Below are 19,376 nucleotides of genomic sequence, written 5' to 3'. Positions count from 1 at the left end.
TTTTCCCCCCATGCCGCGAGCATTGTGACGGACAGTGATGATGATGACTAGCACATAGAGGAAACGTAATGGGCAAGCTGGCACTGTCCTCCCTCACTGTACCGACTGTCAGTTCTGTTATCATCATGGTACGATTCAACAGCACCGTTGTTTACTGCCTCAGGGACAGTCGTACCCTGACACAACCATGTTTATACCGATTGGCGGGCGGCAAGCCGTTATGGTAGCATTTTGTGACCACCACCCGGGCTCAATGTCCCGGCTGCACTGTACTCTCTGTGCGACCAGCAGCCACTTACCGTTGATTCTAGAAAATGGGGCCGAATCGTTCTTTTCTTTTTCTCTCTCTAGCTTCATCAAAATGGCTTCCTTCATCTATATTGTCTCGAAACTTGGCCACAATCAGACCGCTCTTTTTGCTTTCTCCAAGATATCTTTCTGCAATCTTTACCATTCTCGCTGTCAACAGCTGTCGTTCTCACATGATTCAGTGCATGCCTTACGAACCCTCCACTTCCCCAGATATACGAACAAATACTACCCCATACGGATCCTTGCCCAAAAGAGTAAGTGGAAACGAGAAAGTGACGGGAAGGGAGCTACACAGGCTTCGCAAGCTTGTAGTGGATTGGATCTAACGTTACTGCATAGCACAGGGCATGGCTTGTTGGCTTCTTCCTCGGTTGTTTTTAGCGTGATTTGATCCTCAAAGTTTTCGTCGTTGGCTGTCGTCCCAAAACCGTTGACCGGGGAGGAGGGACTCGACAAGGGGAAGCGAATCCTTTTGTGTAACCGATCCATTCAGGTCAAGCAGAGGCGTCCACTAGTGCATTAGTGGCCGGCATAAGACATGTCAAGGCTGTTGAATGGTAAGGTAGCGGGACATGGGCTGTGTGGTGGTTATGTATTTGGATGACAGGTCAGGAACCATCAGGGGGGGAGAAGTGGAGGGGAAACCCAATGAAAAAGATGAAAGAAAAAGAAAAGAGAAGACGGAACAAAACTCCGTGTGCCTGGACTCGCCTTTGCCCACCCATCCGTCCCTGACCTCCTGCCCTGAACCATGATAGCCGCCGCACAGACGATATCTCGTTCAACTTTAAAAGATTCTAGGCTCCTGTCTTCAATCTTAATCTCATCTCGCTCTTCCGCCGGAGAAGAAAAAAAGTGTTTTTTTTTTTTGCTAATGTCGAGACTGAGATCAAATTGTATCTTGCATTGGACCATCCTAGGTATTCTACGAAATCAAACGCGGCATCTCAACGTCCAAACAGAAACCACAGTCATGGCATTCCAATAAACAAACTTTTTTGCACTGTTGCAAACGCCAGATAACGATACAAGACACCAGTGGCTCAACCTGAGACAAAGAGCTGCAGAATCGTAAAAAAGACCCCGACCGGCTGTCGGTTCACCGTTAATTCAGCCACCTGCGCCATTGTACATCTTTTCCCCCCTTAGTGCTGATATATCCTCGGAGCACAAAGAAAGGGTCTTGGTGTCTCGGACCCGGACCCTGAGGAGAGCGGTATGCTGCTGAACAACGTTCGATTGTCAAGTTCTTCCGTTCTGTTCATGTTCTGTTCCAGATTTTAGCCGTTGAAATTCGCGGTTTATCATGATGTCCCCCTCGTTTATGTCTAAGTCTCCCCTTTTCAGCGTCCGCCACTTCTTTGTTTTTTCAACAAATGACTTTTAGACATACCCACAGGCTAGAAGAATGAAGCAATTCGTTGAAAAACATCATAATCCCATTCTTAGTTCGTTTAAAACCAGGTCTTCGCCTCTTCTTTCTCTCTCCAATCGCTTCAGCAAAGCGTATGTCTTTGCACAGTTTTCTCCGTTATCTCCTGGGGTCGAACACCATGCAGCTCGGAGATGGACTGTTCGTTTCTTACTTCTCTAGTTCTCCCAATTTGTTTTCCAAACAGTGTGGTCATCCATCCCCAGATGGAGGAGCCCAATATTTCCCCAATCAGTTTGCCTCAGTGCCCCAGTGTCTTCCCCAGTCCCCACTGTGTCAGATGCAGTTTAAGGTTGAAGAGAAAGATCGACATCTAACCGACCAGTCAGCCGCTCGGCTCCTGGACCCCGGTGCCCCGCTGACAGCCGGACAGGGCGCCCTTGTTGGCTCGAACGGCGCTTGGCTGCCGGGAGGGCTGACATGGATTTCTAGAGAGATGATGTCTTGCTGTTTTATTCAAACTCTCTAGGTAATGTTCTAGATTCCTGCCGCCAGTCGTGTAGACTACCTACCTTTACTCCTCAATCTCGAACAAAGGGCCATGTTGCATCAGTCGAGATTGCTTATCCACTAGGTAAGCAGTCAATGTGTATGAGCAGGCAGTGTAGCAAGATCGGCTCCGAGACATGAACTGCAACTGTGATAAAAGGCACCTATCACTTGCCTCGGATGTTTTGAATGTACAGCCAACCACGCTGAATGCTGAAATCCCCAAATCCACGGCAGGTCCCACTACGGGGCCCCGGGTTGTAACCAATCCTGGGAGAAGCATAGCAGGCTGCAGGGAAGGAGACTTACCTACAAAAAGAAGCGATGGTTTCGTACATTCCTTCAAATCTCGGGGTTCAGCTCAGGGGAAATATCCTGTTACCAACAAGTGATTGGCGGAGAAGAATCACCGCGCCCAAGTAGACTAGAGGTATGGGGCAACCAGGATCCCGAAGCCATGGCCACTCGCTATTTCTTCTTTAAACCCCAAATCCAACATCCTCCGCGAAACTCAGCTTCGTAACATTAGCTGAAGTGGCAACTTACTCCGCAGCCCGGCCGGGACAACTTGCTACCCGGAGGAATTGAGGCAGGGTCTCAGGGACTGGTACCCAGATGAAGCTCAGAAAGGAGATGAGACGCATGTAGAAGAGATCTATGTCTGAGCCTTCGTTTCTTTTTCTTTTCGCATAGTTATACATAGGGAGAAGGGTCCAGTCGGTCGGCAGGTCAAGATGTCGAGTGTCTTCTCTTGTTTCTTTGCAAGACATCAACAAGAGCATGCTTGTTCGTTTCCATTCTTTTCTTTCAGTCTGTTTGTTGAATCAGTTATTCCTTTAGAGGTTGTTGGACTTTTCTTTCCATCCCTCTTTGTGGGCCGACGACTACCTTACCAAATCCTTTGATGTGTCGTTGCTGAGGCAGTGTTCCTGTCACTCTCTTGCACTCTATCCTCCACACAGACCCTTAGCTCTTCTACACACAGCCGCAACCATGTACCTTGTCCCTAGGACATCCGATGAACATGTACAAGCCGAAGCAGCCCGGTTCGTCCGCGAAGCGTGGGGCTTACAAGGCGCAGCCTACATTGTCGTGATCCTCCGATACTTCAGCAGAATCCGCCAGTTGGGATGGCGGAAGCTGGCGTTGGATGACTTTTTGATGTTTGCTGCTTTGGTGAGTCGTCTTCTGATTCCCTCCTCTTGAACACATAGCTAACACCCTCCAGATCACCTACACAGCCGAAACCACCGTCGCCCACGTCCTCGTCACAACCTTTCATGGCCTAGCCAACAACGGCATCACCGACATTGATCGCGCCCTCCTCTCCCCGCAAAGCGAAGAATACCAACTCCGCATCCTCGGCTCCAAAGCGCACGTGGCGGGACTGCTCCTCTATACCACCCTTCTCTGGCTACTCAAGGCATGCTGGTCGGTCTACTATGCCCGCCTGACCGTGGGCGTGCACAACATGCGCATGTGGGTCGTTGGGGCGTACGTCATCATGCCGGCGACCTACATGGCCTGTCTGTGCGTGGCCATATTCAAGTGCGTGCCGTTTGAGAAGCAGTGGCAGATTTATCCGAACCCGGGCAACAATTGCACGCCAGCGGTGAGCGAGTTGCAGACGGTGTTTGTCATGGTGATGAACACGGTGACGGATTTCTATCTGCTGGCGATTCCGTTGCCGATGGTGTGGAAGAGTAACTTGACGTGGAGGAAAAAGTTCTTTTTGCTGTTGATGTTCTCGGGCGGGTTCATCGAGATGGCATTCGGGATTCTGCGGTGTGTGTGTATCTTGACGTTGGGAGATACGGATGCCGCGCAGAGCGGGTATTGGTCTGTGAGGGAGAGCTTTGTCAGTTTTGTGTTGACGAACATGCCCATGGTATATCCGCTGGTCAAGAGATTCATGGAGAAGAGTATCATCTCGCTGAGCGGAGGGACGTCGGGGATCCGCAAGGATGGTGTATCGGGACACAATGGATATGCACTGGACAGTACTCCTAGCAGTCAGAAGGGAGGGCCGAGGAACAGGGTCGTGATTAGCAAGACCAGCAAGCACCCCTTGTCAGACGATACGTTATGGGGAAGTGAGGAGAATATCGTGAGTTCGGACGATGGGAAGATGGTGAGAGGAAGTTGGAGCTCAACCGCGAGCAGTAGAGATATCGCTGCAACAGATGTGATAGCACAGGGCAGTGGAGGAGGGCGTGGAAGGACGATGTCGGTAGAAAGAGGGGCAGACTTGATTGAACCACAGAACTCGGGGGGAAGTGGGAGGAATTGGAAGCAGAAGGGGATTATTGTTACACATGAAGTTACGGTGACAGAGGATAGACGGGACGCGTCGGCGGGAAGGAGGTGCTAGATGTGTTTTGGGTTCGTAAGGAAGTTTCCGCTTCTACAGCGACCATATGATAATTATGATTTCTCGTTCAGAGTCCGCAAACACCATTCTGGCAAATGATCAAGTCAAACTTGCAGTCGGCATCGATCGAGCATGGAGAGCCTGTTCAGCACCCTTGGTTAGCTATTCTTCAGGGTAAGACGCAACAGTGTCGACGTACCAATACAAGCCAGAGGATTATCCCCACAGCTGGGGTTTCCCGGGTTCGTAGGTGGCTCGCTCGTGGTAGTAGGCACCGGCACCGTGATTAACTTGCTCGTAGTCCTCGTCGTCGTGGTGAACGGGGGAGGGACAGGCCGAGTGGTGGTGGTCGGTTTACTCGTAGTCCTCGTCGTGGTGATTGGGGGAGGGATAGGCCGAGTGGTGGTGGGAACAGGAATGGTCGGTCTCGGTGAAGCACACTTGCCTGCCAGGCAAATCCAATCGGCGTCGCAGTCGTTTTCGGTTTTACAGGGGTCACCTGGAAGAAGGAGTGTTAGCATGTGGGAGAAGGGAGTTCATGGGGACGGCATACCCAAGCAATGGCCGGGCCAGACACAGCCTGGAGGTACGGTGTGTGTGGGACGAGCGGTGGTCTTGATGGTCGACGTGGTCTTGCGCGTGGTGGTCGGCTTGACTGAACCTCCAGGGTTTGCGCACTCGTAGTTGCGGCAGACGAGGTCGCCATCACAGTCTCGGTTGGTCTCGCACTCGTCGCCTGTTGGGCTGTCAGTATGTGGGCAAAGTTGGAGATGCTCCTGATATCAGGACATACCAAGGCAGTGACCAGTCCAACGGCACTTCCACTGTCCGCTATCGATCTCCGCGCGGGGAATCAGCCTTGCGAGGGTGGTGGTGCCCAAGGCAAGGCTGGCCAACAGGTACGAGGACTTCATGTTGGGCGAACGAGCAGTAGTTGGGGAACTGACAAGCAGATTGACGTGGGGATTATCCGAATCTTCCATCCTTATATAAGCCCTGCCGTCCCATTGAGGCCACTTCCCTTCTTTTCCCATCATATCGTCGCTCCGGATTCCGGGCAGACCGCGCGTCCTTCATGGTAACATTTCGCGCCAAGAGTAGTCGAGAGAAATTATTTATCGGGGAACAGATGGATCGTACGAGGTGGGATAGTGTTGTATATTGCTCGTCGAGGCCGGCTGTCATCTCGTTATATCACCCAGTTGGCGGATCCATCCTTTGTAAATCGGACGGCGATGTTTAGCCAGCGGGGCAGGCATCGAGGCCACTTTATAGCTCGTCAGGGCGACGTTGTTGATCTACCGGCTCGGGAAGGGAATCCGGGGGTGCATATTGCGGACACGGCAGAGAATGCGACGAAAGGGAGAAAGTTGGGGCGGCTGATGTCCTTGTCTTGGCAGACACTGGCGAAAGACTGGCCGAGGGTGTTTTTCGGCAGTCAGCGACGGTGGTGGGATGGTCAAAGTCTGGAATTGGCAGAGTGGTGAAAGTTTTCGGTGTTGAGGTCAAGAGGGGTCATTTGTTTGCAGGAGATGCGTCATCAAGGAACTCGGTAGTAGAGGGGGAATATCAACAATTGGTACTTAGATGGTGCACTATTTCATAACCTGCTAATTCAGCGGGTATACTGATAGTGCTGTAACTGGTTGCCGACACGTCCCCAACCGTAACAACTTTCCGGATTATTGTTGGTATTTTGCTCCTGGTGATGGAGACAACAGCTGCCGCACCATGGAGAGGCACCATCATTTCTCCGCCATCATACCAATGGCAGTCACAATCAAACGAATCGATCTACCGACGTTCAATAAGCATTTGATGCCTCGAATGGACATCCCACTGCTACTCGGCTTCGTGTCCCCAGCCTTCGCCTCGAGATCGAAAAAGACAACCAACGCGATTCCGTTCGGCCTGCTTGGTAACCCACCGCTTTGATATTCCTAGCTACTACATTCTCATGTGCCACACCTGACACCGAAACAGACCCGAAGCCATCGCCAAACGCACCTCACCATCCCGCCTACAAGCCCACTCCCGATTTCCGAGTCCATAGCATGGCTCCCTGGATATCTCCTCAGTCCGAGCCTGGGACATCGACCGATACCTATCAGAGCTCGGTTTCCCTGTTAAATACTCAAATAACTTAAGCATAAACTTGGGAAAGGCTGTGCCTCTAGGCAGCTTAGTGGTGATGGCCATGGTGGCTGTCTGCCCCTAATACCTGGCATGCAGGACGAGACGGCGAACAGGCACACATCTCGCCAGTACGAACGGTCGTTCATTGTGGCACCATTACGCCGAAAGAAGACTCGACAACTCAAAGTGGACGGACGGCCCGTTTGGAGACACAAAAACACAAGCGCAAATTTGCCTTGTACGCTGTGTTGGGTGCGACATCACTCACTCGCCAGGGTCGAGCATGCTGTCCAAGCAAACACCTGTGAATCGTTCATGCCGTGATACCTGGATGAAACTGTTTCAGGAACGAACGATGGGGTTTGGTCCTTTGTTCAGACAATGACACTGCAGGTACAAGACGGAGGCAACCCTCGGATATCACCAGCACTTTAAGCCTGGAAACACCTGTGGGCAGGTAAAGACCCAAAAATAAGCTATACTTGACAAACGGCTGTTATTGTCTTCACGTTCAATGCTAATATCTGGTAAACAGAGGTTTCTTCACAATTCCAAAATCATGTTCCTTCCTACCACCGCTTCTCAGTTCATCTCCCACGATATCCACCTAGATCTCCTACCCGTCCATTGTACACCAAAGCTGGCACAACCAAGAGACGGGAACAATCATGAACTCGCGGACTCGGTTGCCTCCTTGTGCAAGACTTTTACCAGCGTTAAAGTCACACCATTGGCCACAGTGGGACGTCTCGGCAGTCCTGCGTAACGAGTCCATGTGATTAGGTGTTCCCAAACAGAGAACAAGAGACCATTATGATGTCGGCGTTGGTTGTTCATGTCACCTCATATATGATACAAACGGTCAGCGGTGCCACCGTCACTCACGCTCGCTGCAGGGCCAACGAAGCCAGCTTGGCTCGAGACGAAAGAACGGAGGAGCAAGGCCGTTGAAGGAGGTCGTAGTAGGACAAACCAGCATCACTCTTCAGTATATGACACTGGGTAGTTTAAGGTCCGGCTCGCCCCTTCACCGGACCTTTTCCCTCCAGGTCTCTCGCTTCCCTCACCAGTCTCTCCTGGTTCCAGTTCTGTATTTAACTGAACCCCAGACACTCGTTCACCCCCAGTCACTCAGCGAGACATTTCACCCAGTTCCCACCAGCTCATCTAGTTCCCAACTCAATTACTCATGTTATCTCTTCACAGTCACATCGCGACATGGCTCCTCTCCATGCTCGCTAACACCCTTTTTGGGCGGGTAGTAACAGCCGAAACCATTGTCATCAAAGCGGACGGGCTCGTCTTTGGCCCGGAGATCATCACCGCCAACAAGGGCGATATCCTCGAGTTTCACTTTTTACCTAGCAACAACTCGGTCGTCAAGGGCTCCTTTGACCACCCGTGCGAGCCTGCGACGGCTGATACCGAGGAACGGTTTTTCTCGGGGTTTTTGCCGGCGAAGAGTAATGAAGAGAATGTATGTCTTTTTCCTTTTTTCATCTGTTTTGGTCTTTTTATTCTTCTCATCCCCCCTTTTCCATCCATCCATCCATCCATCCACCCATCCATCCATCCACCCATCCATCCATCCACCCATCCTCCTCTCGTCTATGCCCTCCCCTTCAACACATCACTAACCCCCAGCAACAACACAGCCCTCAATCTTCCGCGTAACCATCGGCTCCACAGCCCCCTTTCCCTTCTACTGCTCCACCCCCGCCCACTGTTCAAAGGGCATGATCGGCATTGTCAACGGTTCTCCCGACCAACTCGCCCAATACAAAGACCAAGCAACCCGCGAAGCCGCCGCCCAGCCCAACGGCGATTTCCCCTTTGACAAAATGAACCCTCCTGACCCCTCTAAGCCGTTCGGCGGCGAACTGCTCAAAAATCCGGATTATGCCGCTTGGTATGGTGGTGATTCCTCTTCTTCTACCGGTACTGGGACGGCGACAGGACCACAGGGGAGTGATGGTTATGGACAAGGTGCTCCTCCTCCTCCTCCGCCGCCACCGCCTCCACCTACTGCGTCGACACCTGCCGCGTCGACACCTTCTGCTGCTACTGCTACATATACAACGACTGGGAGTGGTGATACTACTACTGGGGCGGTGGGAGGCGTAACGGGGACGGTGGTGACTAGTACGGGAACATTGACTTATACGGTGACGAGTGAAAGTGAAATGCCGACTGCTTCGAGTGCGCCGCCTGCTGCTAATGGGGCGGTGGTTGTCGGTGCCAGTAGGGGAATCTTTGGGTTAGTGGCTGGTTTGGTTGCTTTGGTCCTTTGAGGTTCTTTTGTGGGAATGAGTGATGGTGGGTTTAATGTTGAAAGAGTGTAGTCACATTTATAGCTAGGAAACTAATGGATTGTAAAATGGAAGCTTTTCACATTAAAAAAGTGACGAAAATGTCCGGATACAATCTCAAAGTAGTGTGGTGGAAAAATGAAGGAGTGTCCTCGCCAACTGGAAGTCCTATGATAGTCTCAAACCAATGCCAAAAAGCAAAATAAGAAATAAAAAATTACGGGTGCTAGCACCTGACAATCCTCGATCCACCCAGGGGTCGAACCTGGAACCTCCTGATTCGTAGTCAGACGCTCTGCCATTGAGCCAGCGGACCGTATTGAGGTGATTTGATATGGTTTGCGTCTAATTCTTCCATTTACATATCCTCGTGAACATGGGGCGTCTGTCCTCTCAGAATTTTTTTTTCTTTCTCCACGCGGGATGTTCCAGACCAAGGAGCAGGGGAAAAGACGCATATATCCACTATTGCTCCACAGTTCCACAGTTCCCGCCACACGGACCCGCCAGCCCTGGAGATCTGTGGAGCCAAACTGGACAATGAAAAACATGGATCTTCCGGGTAAAAAAAGTTTTTCTTTCTTTTTCCAGGAGACAGTTTTCAACATTCTGTATTCTCTAAACTTAAACTGATCGCTTGAATCGCTTATTCATCAAATTCAAGGTCCGCTGGCTCAATGGCAGAGCGTCTGACTACGAATCAGGAGGTTCCAGGTTCGACCCCTGGGTGGATCGTTTTTTGCCGTCTTCGCTCCCTATCAAGGGTTTGGGTTTACTGCTGTTCTTTTTTTTTCCTTTCGCCTGTGCCAAATATCTTCTCAGCTTGTCCGAGACACTTTGAAGAGGCGCAATGGGACTTTGTTGATGGCCATAACAACATGAAGGAGTTTCCCACTGGGTTGTAGAAAGTTGAGCTAAACGGACTGATTCAAATGCAGCCCCAACAGATTCCCAGACTAATACGCAGGTTTGAGATAAAACACTATCCTTTCTCCCTGCATTTTGATCATCTTTTCCCCCAACAGCCATTTATCATACCTCATACCTCATACCTCATGAACTACTCCTCCAATGCAACCTCACACTCAATGATCCCCTCCACTCCTCCTCCCGGTCCATACATACCCAACACCTTCAATCCACATCCATCCTCCAACAGCCGCAGCCACTCCTTTTCCGTCCGCTCCCTAGCCCCAAACAGCACCATCATGTACAAATCCAGATATGTCGCCTCCCAGCTTGCCTTCTTCTCTGGTATGACCTGCTCGTTAATCAACAGCCGCGAATACCCCGGCTTCATCGCCTTCTTGATCTGACTCAAGATGGAAACGCACTTGTCGTCCGGCCAATCGTGCATGATGTGATGGAGGTAGTACGCTCGTGCACCGACGACGGGTTGGGGTGTGAAGAAGTCGTGTTCTTGAAGCTGGACGTACTTCCCGTTGGGAAGAGGGGAAGTGAGAGACGGGGGAGCGACAGCAATGACGGAGGGGAGGTCTTGTAGCACCAGCCGGCCTGGGTGGGAAGGGTAATGGGAAACAAAAGTCTGGAGATCGTGGCCGACGTTACCGCCAATGTCTACCAGCATCACTGGGTCAGAACCGTCTGGCTGGGGAGAGGCATCAAAGCCCGAGATAAGACGGTCGGCGGCTGGGTAGACGCTATTGGAGCACCATGCTGGTTGGCCCTGGCAGTAGGCGACCATGTGATCGTTAAAGTGCTCGGTATTCTTTGCAGTTGAACCAATCACCTCAAAGAAGGTCTGGGAAGTCTGGTGCCCGAACGTGAAGGGGTTGTCGATGGTGGTTGTGGGGGATTGGTAGGATTTGGTCTTGAGCCACTTGTGTAGGTTGATCATGGAGGGAAGGCAAATGTTCCGATAGAACTGGTAAGAGCCGGCAATGGGTGAGGTGGTAAGGGCTTTGGAGAAATTGTTGGGGCGGTACTCGTCTTCGCCGGTTTGGATAATGTGGTTCATGGAGGCCAGGTGGCGGAGGATGCGCCGGAGGAGATCCGGGTCGAAGGAGATGGCTTCGGCAAGACGGGTGGCGGTTTTGGGAGAGCCGTTGTCCTTGGCCATTTCGTGGAAGAGGTTGGTTTCGATGCCGATAACGATGGTGTAGAAATTGGAGGTCTGCAATGTCGGTTAGTGGTGTTTTGACTAAATTAGGACACGTAGTGGCCATACCTCGGCACCAATATGCCTCAGCAAAGTCTCTCTTGGGGTCTCAAGGGCCGCGATCAAAGATCGAGCCTTGGACAGCAAGGAGATACGGGCATTTCGGTCTTGAGAAAAGTCAATGTCGCCCCAGTTGTACGAGGCAATGTCATCGATGAGGCCGGAAACACGACCCAGGTCACATGGACGAGCGTTGATGGAGATGTCGTTGGGGTCGAAGGATGAGGATGATCTTCTGTGCTTCGCGTTGGGTACATCATTGCCCACGAAGTCATGGTAAAGCTCCTGAATAGAGGGGGCCATGATGAGTTGCAGAATGTGGAATGCTGCTAGAAGGGAACGATGAGGTTGATGATGGTGTCCTGAAGCTGTTGAGGGGAGAAAGACAGCGGTCTTATATCTTTTCCTTGCACACGTCTCGTCATTCTCTTGTTCCTTTTCAATTTTCCATATCACAACCTTGACCTTCAAGCTGCAAGCTGACAGTATCACGCCCCAACAGCTACTAGTGTCATGTGTGTCTGTGATGAGCCTAAAGGCTGAGCCCTTGGATGGTGTCCACAATGTCGACCATGATAATCCAGAACCCAGCCTGCTCTGATTTGCGACTTTACAGAAGCGAGTGGATGTGAACAACGCTCCATCTACATCGCGATGTCCTCGTGCCGAGCATTATCCTAGATGGGTGGACATGGTAACTGAAGCCAGAGACTGACCAGCATCGCCAAGCTGAAGACGGGTTGATCCAGGAAAAGCGGGGGCGAGTGAGGTTAGAGTGCTTGACAAATCCATACACCCATAGGCATCAACAAATGTGACAGATGCAATGCCTTATCGTCCATCTTTCGGCCGCACAATGGTGGAAACGGCTAGCCCCGCACAAAAGAAGAAACGAGGGTGGCCATGAGGCACGTCTTGAGGCTCATCACCTTGACGCTATTCGCGGCAGCCTCGGCACGTGGGCTCGGACACAAGCCCGTAGTGTCGTTGGCTATGACGGCGATGTTGATGGAGAAGGTGAGGTTTCGAGTTTGACAGCTGAAGACCCCTTAATCCAGTGGAGTCCTGCAAAGACAATGTCTGTCATTGTTGCCAATTACAAACCCTGAGCGTGCGGGTAGCTGGGGTTCACTTCGGGATCTAATGTAGCACGTTCACATTCCCTGATGGAAAACCGAACATAATGGAATCTCAGTGCTCCTTGCAGGATCCACGCAGGCGCTCCCATGCCACGCTGAAAACACGCTTCCCACGATGGAGACGTGTGACGAAGAAGTGATGAGAACGTCCTTTGGTGAGGCGGAAGTCGATCGACATGGTCTAATTCGAAAATCTCCATGTCGTATGTTCCATCGGTTTACCGCTTCGGGAATAAGGAATATGGAGCACACGCTAGCAAATGCCGAAAATCTCCAAAAGGGGAAGCGATTGGGTGTCATTGGAGTTTTAGTCTTCAGCTCTCAGGGATATATCACACCTGTGCCGGAGACTAGGCCAGGTTATTGCTTCTCCATCACCAACACCCATACTAGACGGAAGACTATCCAAAGTCAGCGATTGGAGGGAGAGATGATCAGGCAGACACGCTAGCTGCCTGTGTGTGATTGCCCCAGGGATAGGAGAAACTCTCGAATGGGACTAAACTTACCCAAGTTGAGGTGTAGTTGAATGCTTCCCCGGTGATATCAACTTCGGAGGACTCCCATACCCCGCGATACACCGCCGCCGACGTCATTGCCACCTCTAACGCCGATATCGATGCCGGCAGACAACACAGGCAACTCGATATCCATCAAGTGTCTTCCCCCCAACTGCGTAACAAACACCATTTGATCCAGTTCCGTTCCGTCCTGTCGCAACTCACTTTTCATGCACGAGCACAACCTCTGCACTGATATCTTGCCGTCTCCTCTAGCGTGGGCGCTGTCCAGGATTCTGCAAAGGATTTGGGTCATTTGCGTTGTTCGTGATGTGCCTCCATTCGAGCTGTTGTTGGGAGTTTCTGTTCGGGGCAAGGGAACAGGAACGTAGGTGCCCAAGAGTTGCTTGACGGAGGGTGAAGATGCCAGGCCCGGGTCGACCATCAGTTGATCTTCTGCTTTTGTGCTCCCATTCGACCTCATAGAGTGATGACAGTCAAGGATGAGCAAGACGTCACCCTCACTCGACATGATGGGCTCGCGAATGTCCTCCCAAAAGAAATGACTCGAGCCAATCGCATTCGCAAACATCATCCTTCCTCCAACCATGCCCGCTCCCCCAGCATAGTAAATGACTAGCAACTTCTTCCTCTCCTGACTCATGTCAGAGTCCGCGAGAAACTTGGCCAGAATGGTCTCCACAGCCGCAGTGGGATAGTCCTCGGGAATCAGTCGGCATTGAACCCGATATCCGAGTCGTTTGAAGCAGTTTCGGACAGAATCTGTGGAGGTATTGATCCCTTGCCGACTTGAACTGAGTTTGATTGGCCCTTGTTGCTTGGCGGTTATTGTTGTGGTTGTCGTAGCCCAGCTGAGGATCAAGACGTTGACTTCTTCGGCTAGCTGTGCGTAGCGACTGCGCTGGGAGGGCGAGAAGGTGGAGCTGAACCTGGTTTTTGGTTCTGGTGGTTCGGTCTCGGGTTCAGGTCGAGGGGTGGTGAAGGCTGGTGATGCTGGATAAGCCGAGTAAGTCTCGTATAACTGCTGAGAATGTGAGAGGAGTGTTGCATGATCTCTGTACCAGTCTGTCCGTGCTCTAGCATTTGTATCAAGTCCCTCAGCAGGCGCAGACGTGTAGAGGCTGACCGGGCTTTTCGGTGGTTGCAGTTGCAAAGATAAACGGGCTCGTTGTCCTTTCGGAGGCGCTACGGTCCTCGACCAGCTCGAATTTTGAGGTGACGACGCCACAGTCTCAATCTCTATATCCCTATCACCATCGGCATCACGGCGGAGACGAGGGTCTCTGAACCACGGTGAATCGGGGCTGAGGGCTTCGGTGGCGGTTATAGGGCTTTGACTGTTGCAGATCTCCGTTAGCCGTTTTATCTTGGGATCAGATGTCAGGTTGACCGAACTTACACCTCAAGCTCCTGCAAAGCACCAATAACCATCTCCATGTCTCCATCCCATTCAAGTCCAACGGAAAGCGACGTCGCTTGGATATCATGATGATCAGCGCCCCTGGGCGTAGCTTCACTGTCTCCTCTTCTATCCACGTTCCTTGCCGTCTCCGAAGGCGAAGCTTGTACACGAACGTTGTCAACAGCTCCAGCCGAGAAGTCATGGCGGAGGTTGGCCAGATGGCGATGCCATAGCTGAGTGAAATCTGTGTTGCTGTTCATCTTGGGCTTTTGGCTGACTGGATGCGAGCCCAGGTACGATCTTCTCTGACACAAAGCTTTGTTTGGCCGAGTCAGCTGAGAGTGTCTTTGTTTCGCTTGTCAAGTCATTCTGATGTCAAAGACTATCTGACCTGACGTTGATGTTGGTTTGTGGAAGGGTAGAAGAAGCTGAGACGTCCAGGAAGGGGGGTAATGCCAAAGATAGATCAGGTTCGCTGCCACGCTGCACACCCACATGGTGTTTCAGCCCAGAGATCTGATCGGGGGGAGGGGAAGGCGGATACCAGATTGCAGAAGGTCATCACGTCAAGCAAGCCGAAGCAAGGACATGGTCTTCTTGGCCGCTGACAGATCCGGGCGACTTTCCTGTCTCCGGGTAGTAAATGGGTGGCATGCTCTCGGCTAAAGCCTATCAGCCCAGATGAAGCTGTGGTGACACTGCAGCCTGTAGGTCTCGGGGATGTTGGAGTTTGGGACCGAGCATGGTCGGACCACTTCTGACTGGTTCGACCTCACTTACTCATCTTCTTGTGTTGTACCTTGTCTGACATACATAATCTGGGTGTTATAGGTGACCATCACGTACTTGGCCTGGCAGCTGGCCGGCTCTAATGGCAAAATGCCATGGCAATGCTGGTTGATGGATGTCACCGAAGGCTGAGGAATTGGACGAGAGCGATTGACAGTTTGGCTGATGTGGGAGGGAACACTGCATTCGAGGAACCGAGGGAGCGACGACAATTGTGTGGCACTTGATGAAGAGTGACAGAAGAGGGCGTCAGCTCGAGAAAATTGTGCTTGGTTGATACACGCAAGAAGTTGTTCAATGGATGGAAGGAGCATCACCCATTTTGCAACGGTTTGGGAGGAAGGAGCATCTTGCTGGAGGACTTTTTCAAATGGATGAAAATGATTGTGAGAAGATAGCATAAGGTCTTTTTCAGCACGAAAGACCTGGAATCACTAGAATCATGATAGACAACTTCTACCAGGAGGCTGAATCCTTCGTAGGGCAAGTTGGGTCGTCGTACGAACAAGGCAGAGTCGAATGGCGATGCTTCGTTACAGCAAGTGTATTGCTTTCAGCGATACAACCTAGAGGTTGAATTCTTGGAGTCCAAGGCGGGTAATATGCAGTTAGCCCGTCTATATCCCACTAGCGAAGCCATTAAAGATGGCCCCACTTGTGCGCGCCAGCTTCCTGGTCTTGGCGCGCTTCAGCTTTTCTGGCGCGTGTTTTATCGTGTTTTCTTGACAGGGAGGACTCAGTTCCCCTCCCCTCGTCACAGTCTCCCCTCCATCCACTGACGAGTCCTTGGTCCCCTGGGCTTTCATTGACCTCTACTTGATTTTTGACCTCGACAACCTCCAATCTCCACCAACTCTCCTTGATACCCAGGTGGACCACATCAACACCAGATCACAATGGCAACACCAATGGCACACTCCAGCGATGCTGGCTTCATGATGTCGGACGGAATTGCTTCGCGAGGAGGAGCAACTCCCAGGGCGCGGAATGGTCATCCCAGTTCCTCTTCAGCTCGCCCACGAGGTCCTCCCTCAGAAAGCCTCGGAGCGGCCAGCGAAGATGAGGGCGAGGAAGGGTTCGCTGATGATCAGGTCCCCGTCCGCTCGAGGCCTCAGAACATTGCCGACATTCCCAGGGTTCAGGATAGGATTGGTGTCATGGTCCAGAGAGCCTTTGAGGCCTTCATTGACGGGTATGAATATCCAAGAAACCAGCCAAACATGTACTACTTAGTGTACTTGCTGACACCGGCGCCAGCTACGTCGAAACACCCACCTCGTCCGGCCAACCAACCTCGAGCGCAGTCACGACAGACAAGTACTACGTCGCCCAGATCCACGGCATGAGGACCTACTCGTTATCCACCTTCTACGTCGACTACAAGCACGTCGCCTCATGGCAAGACGGCACCCTTGCCGAGGCCATTACCAACTCGTACTACCGCTTCCTTCCCTTCCTCACAGCCGCCCTCCATAGCCGAATCGCCGCTCACGAACCCCAATACTTTAACGAACATCGCCAGCCCACGGCATCCAGCGCCCACTCCACGACAGCCGCCAGCACACGAGGCGCCAACGCGAGCCAGTCCGACTTTGGCATCAAGAACCCCAACCAACAAACCGACAAGCTCTTTGCCATTGCCTTCTACAACCTGCCCCTCGTCTCGCGCGTGCGCTCCATGCGCGCCCGCAACGTCGGCCAGCTTCTTGCCATTAGCGGCACCGTCACACGCACCTCCGAGGTCCGGCCCGAGTTGGCTCTGGCCACCTTTGTCTGCCAGGCCTGCTACGCCGTCGTTCCCAATGTCGAGCAGACGTTCCGATACACCGAACCGACGCAGTGTCCCAACTTGACGTGCCAGAACCGCACATCATGGCAGCTGGACATCAGGCAGAGCACCTTTGTGGATTGGCAAAAGGTGCGCGTGCAGGAAAACAGTAGCGAGATTCCCACGGGAAGCATGCCCAGGACAATGGATGTGATTTTGCGCGGCGAACTGGTGGATCGCGCCAAGGCTGGCGAGAAGTGTATCTTTACGGGTGCGCTGATCGTGGTGCCGGATGTCAGTCAATTGGGTCTGCCGGGTGTGAGGAATGTGTCGGTGCGTGATGATCGGGGTGCGGATGCCGGTGGCAGTGGTGTTTCTGGTCTCAAGGCTCTGGGTGTACGCGATCTTACCTACCGTTTGGCGTTTCTTGCTTGCATGGTCACGCCTGATGTGTCGGCAATCGGTGCTTCTGGTGATGCCCTTCTGATGGACATTGTTGGTACCCTCAACAGCAGCGCGGCGGCCGAAACAGCTGAGACCATCAAGGAAGCCCAGGAAGCTCTGCTGAGCTCCTACACGTCTGCCGAGATGGAAGACCTCCGTGCCATGGTGCACAGCGACCACATCTACGCACGCCTCGTCCAGTCTCTGGCACCCACGGTCTACGGCCACGAAGTCGTCAAGAAGGGCATCCTCTTGCAGCTTTTGTCTGGTGTCTCCAAAACCACCGCCGAAGGCATGGCACTCCGTGGCGACATCAACATCTGCATCGTCGGCGACCCCTCGACGTCCAAATCCCAATTCCTCAAGTACGTCGTCAACTTTGCTCCCCGGGCAGTCTACACCTCCGGCAAGGCCTCTTCCGCCGCTGGTCTTACGGCTGCCGTGGTCAAGGACGAAGAAACCGGTGAATTCACGATTGAAGCTGGTGCCCTCATGCTCGCTGACAACGGCATCTGCTGCATCGACGAGTTCGACAAGATGGATATTGCCGATCAGGTCGCCATCCACGAAGCCATGGAACAGCAGACCATTTCCATTGCCAAGGCCGGTATTCAGGCTACGCTTAATGCCAGAACCTCGATTCTAGCAGCTGCCAACCCCGTCGGAGGTCGCTACAACCGCAAGACCACCCTGCGCGCCAACATCAACATGTCGGCGCCCATCATGTCGCGTTTCGATCTATTCTTCGTCATTCTCGACGAGTGCAACGAGCAGGTCGACCGCCACTTGGCCGAACACATTGTCGGCCTGCACCAAAATCGGGACCAAGCCATCGAGCCTGAGTTCTCTACCGAACAACTGCAGCGGTACATCCGTTTCGCACGCACCTTCCGCCCCGAGTTCACCGACGAAGCCAAGGAAGTCCTCGTGCAGCGCTACAAGGACCTGCGCGCCGACGACGCCCAGGGCGGCATCGGCAAGAACAGCTACCGAATCACCGTCAGACAGCTGGAGAGTATGATTCGTCTGTCCGAAGCCATTGCCAAGGCCAACTGCGTCGAGGAAATCACGCCCGATTTTGTAAATGAGGCGTTCCACCTCTTGAGACAGTCGATCATTTCCGTCGAACACGACGACGTCGAAGTAGACGACGAGGAAGACGTCCCCGAACCACCTGCTGACTCCCCCGAGGCCTTGCAAGCCGCCGCCGCCGCCGCTTCGCGCGTGCCAGAGGCCGATATGGACGGAGACGGCGACGTCGACATGGGTGGTGAAGCTGCCCGACAGCCGTCTGCGGCACCCTCGCAAGCGCATCGCGAGAAGCAGACGATTTCGTACGACAAGTACATTTCCATTGTGAACCTGATCGTCTCCAAGGTGGCCGAAGACGAGACGCAAGGCTCAGGGGAAGGGATCGAAGGCGAGCAGCTGGTGGAGTGGTACCTGGAGCAGAAGGAGGAGGAGATGGCAACGGAAGAGGATTATCACGAGGAGAGGAGGTTGGTGGGCAAAGTTTTGAAGAGGATGGTCAAGGTATGTTTCTGTCTCCCTTTTCTTCCTGCATATTGGGCGACTGCTAATGAGATAAAACAACAAAACAGGACAACATCCTCATGGCGATCCGCGGACAAGGAATTGTTGGCGAAGAAGGTACCGCGGGAGAAGGTACCTCGGCAAGGGCAGAGGGCAACATTGTCTATGTGTTGCATCCTAATTGCGCGGTGGAGGAGTTCTAAGTAATGTCTTGATTAAGTGGATGACAAAAAAAAAAGGGTACAAAAAGTGTAGCATGGGATTTGGTTTGAGATGGATCTTGATTAGAGCGAGCGAGAGACCTGGCTGGCTGGCGTTTGGAGTTGTGTTGATAGGCTGGATGGGAAAGATATCACGGTCTTGTGTGAATGCAATAGATGGTTGGTTACCTGTAAAGATGGCTTGATTGCTAAGTCGTTTCCGTATATCAACTGGATTAAAATGTGTTGCCGTTACCTAGCGCATTAGCTATCGCATCTCGCGATGGAGTGAGTACCCCTAACGCCCTGTCATAACTTCATAATCATGTCCTGGTCGTGAAACCTTGGTCGC

General features: G+C 52.4%; 6 protein-coding genes across 6 annotated transcripts; 3 read left to right on the top strand and 3 right to left on the bottom strand.

Annotated features, from left to right (window-relative positions):
• Positions 1-3,226: 3,226 nt before the first annotated feature.
• NEUTE1DRAFT_80603 (uncharacterized protein) lies at positions 3,227-4,681 on the top strand (the record flags this gene model as incomplete). The annotated part of the gene is made up of 2 exons (XM_009851879.1): positions 3,227-3,409; positions 3,462-4,681. The coding sequence occupies 2 exons, from the start codon at positions 3,227-3,229 to the stop codon at positions 4,602-4,604; spliced, it is 1,326 nt and encodes a 441-aa protein (XP_009850181.1).
• On the bottom strand, positions 4,672-5,518 carry NEUTE1DRAFT_39703 (uncharacterized protein; the record flags this gene model as incomplete). The annotated part of the gene is made up of 5 exons (XM_009850509.1): positions 4,672-4,745; positions 4,804-4,894; positions 4,937-5,103; positions 5,158-5,340; positions 5,398-5,518. The coding sequence occupies 5 exons, from the start codon at positions 5,516-5,518 to the stop codon at positions 4,672-4,674; spliced, it is 636 nt and encodes a 211-aa protein (XP_009848811.1).
• Positions 5,519-7,929: 2,411 nt separating this feature from the next.
• NEUTE1DRAFT_40103 (uncharacterized protein) lies at positions 7,930-9,031 on the top strand (the record flags this gene model as incomplete). The annotated part of the gene is made up of 2 exons (XM_009850532.1): positions 7,930-8,217; positions 8,396-9,031. 2 exons carry the CDS (start codon positions 7,930-7,932, stop codon positions 9,029-9,031), a joined length of 924 nt encoding a protein of 307 aa, XP_009848834.1.
• A 1,078-nt stretch (positions 9,032-10,109) lies between these two features.
• Positions 10,110-11,531, bottom strand: NEUTE1DRAFT_80599 (uncharacterized protein; the record flags this gene model as incomplete). The annotated part of the gene is made up of 2 exons (XM_009851878.1): positions 10,110-11,183; positions 11,238-11,531. The coding sequence occupies 2 exons, from the start codon at positions 11,529-11,531 to the stop codon at positions 10,110-10,112; spliced, it is 1,368 nt and encodes a 455-aa protein (XP_009850180.1).
• Positions 11,532-12,662: 1,131 nt separating this feature from the next.
• On the bottom strand, positions 12,663-14,550 carry NEUTE1DRAFT_80598 (uncharacterized protein; the record flags this gene model as incomplete). The annotated part of the gene is made up of 3 exons (XM_009851877.1): positions 12,663-12,768; positions 12,877-14,225; positions 14,288-14,550. The coding sequence occupies 2 exons, from the start codon at positions 14,548-14,550 to the stop codon at positions 12,914-12,916; spliced, it is 1,575 nt and encodes a 524-aa protein (XP_009850179.1).
• Positions 14,551-15,975: 1,425 nt separating this feature from the next.
• NEUTE1DRAFT_121681 (uncharacterized protein) lies at positions 15,976-19,050 on the top strand (the record flags this gene model as incomplete). The annotated part of the gene is made up of 3 exons (XM_009851876.1): positions 15,976-16,271; positions 16,337-18,824; positions 18,893-19,050. 3 exons carry the CDS (start codon positions 15,976-15,978, stop codon positions 19,025-19,027), a joined length of 2,919 nt encoding a protein of 972 aa, XP_009850178.1.
• Between the last annotated feature and the right edge of the window lie 326 nt (positions 19,051-19,376).

Source organism: Neurospora tetrasperma, assembly GCF_000213175.1.
Source record: "Neurospora tetrasperma FGSC 2508 unplaced genomic scaffold NEUTE1scaffold_2, whole genome shotgun sequence".
In the NCBI taxonomy this organism is placed as follows: Eukaryota; Fungi; Ascomycota; class Sordariomycetes; order Sordariales; family Sordariaceae; genus Neurospora; species Neurospora tetrasperma.
The sequence above is the reverse complement of the archived record's forward strand: the minus strand, read 5'-3'. Positions and strand labels throughout refer to the sequence as shown.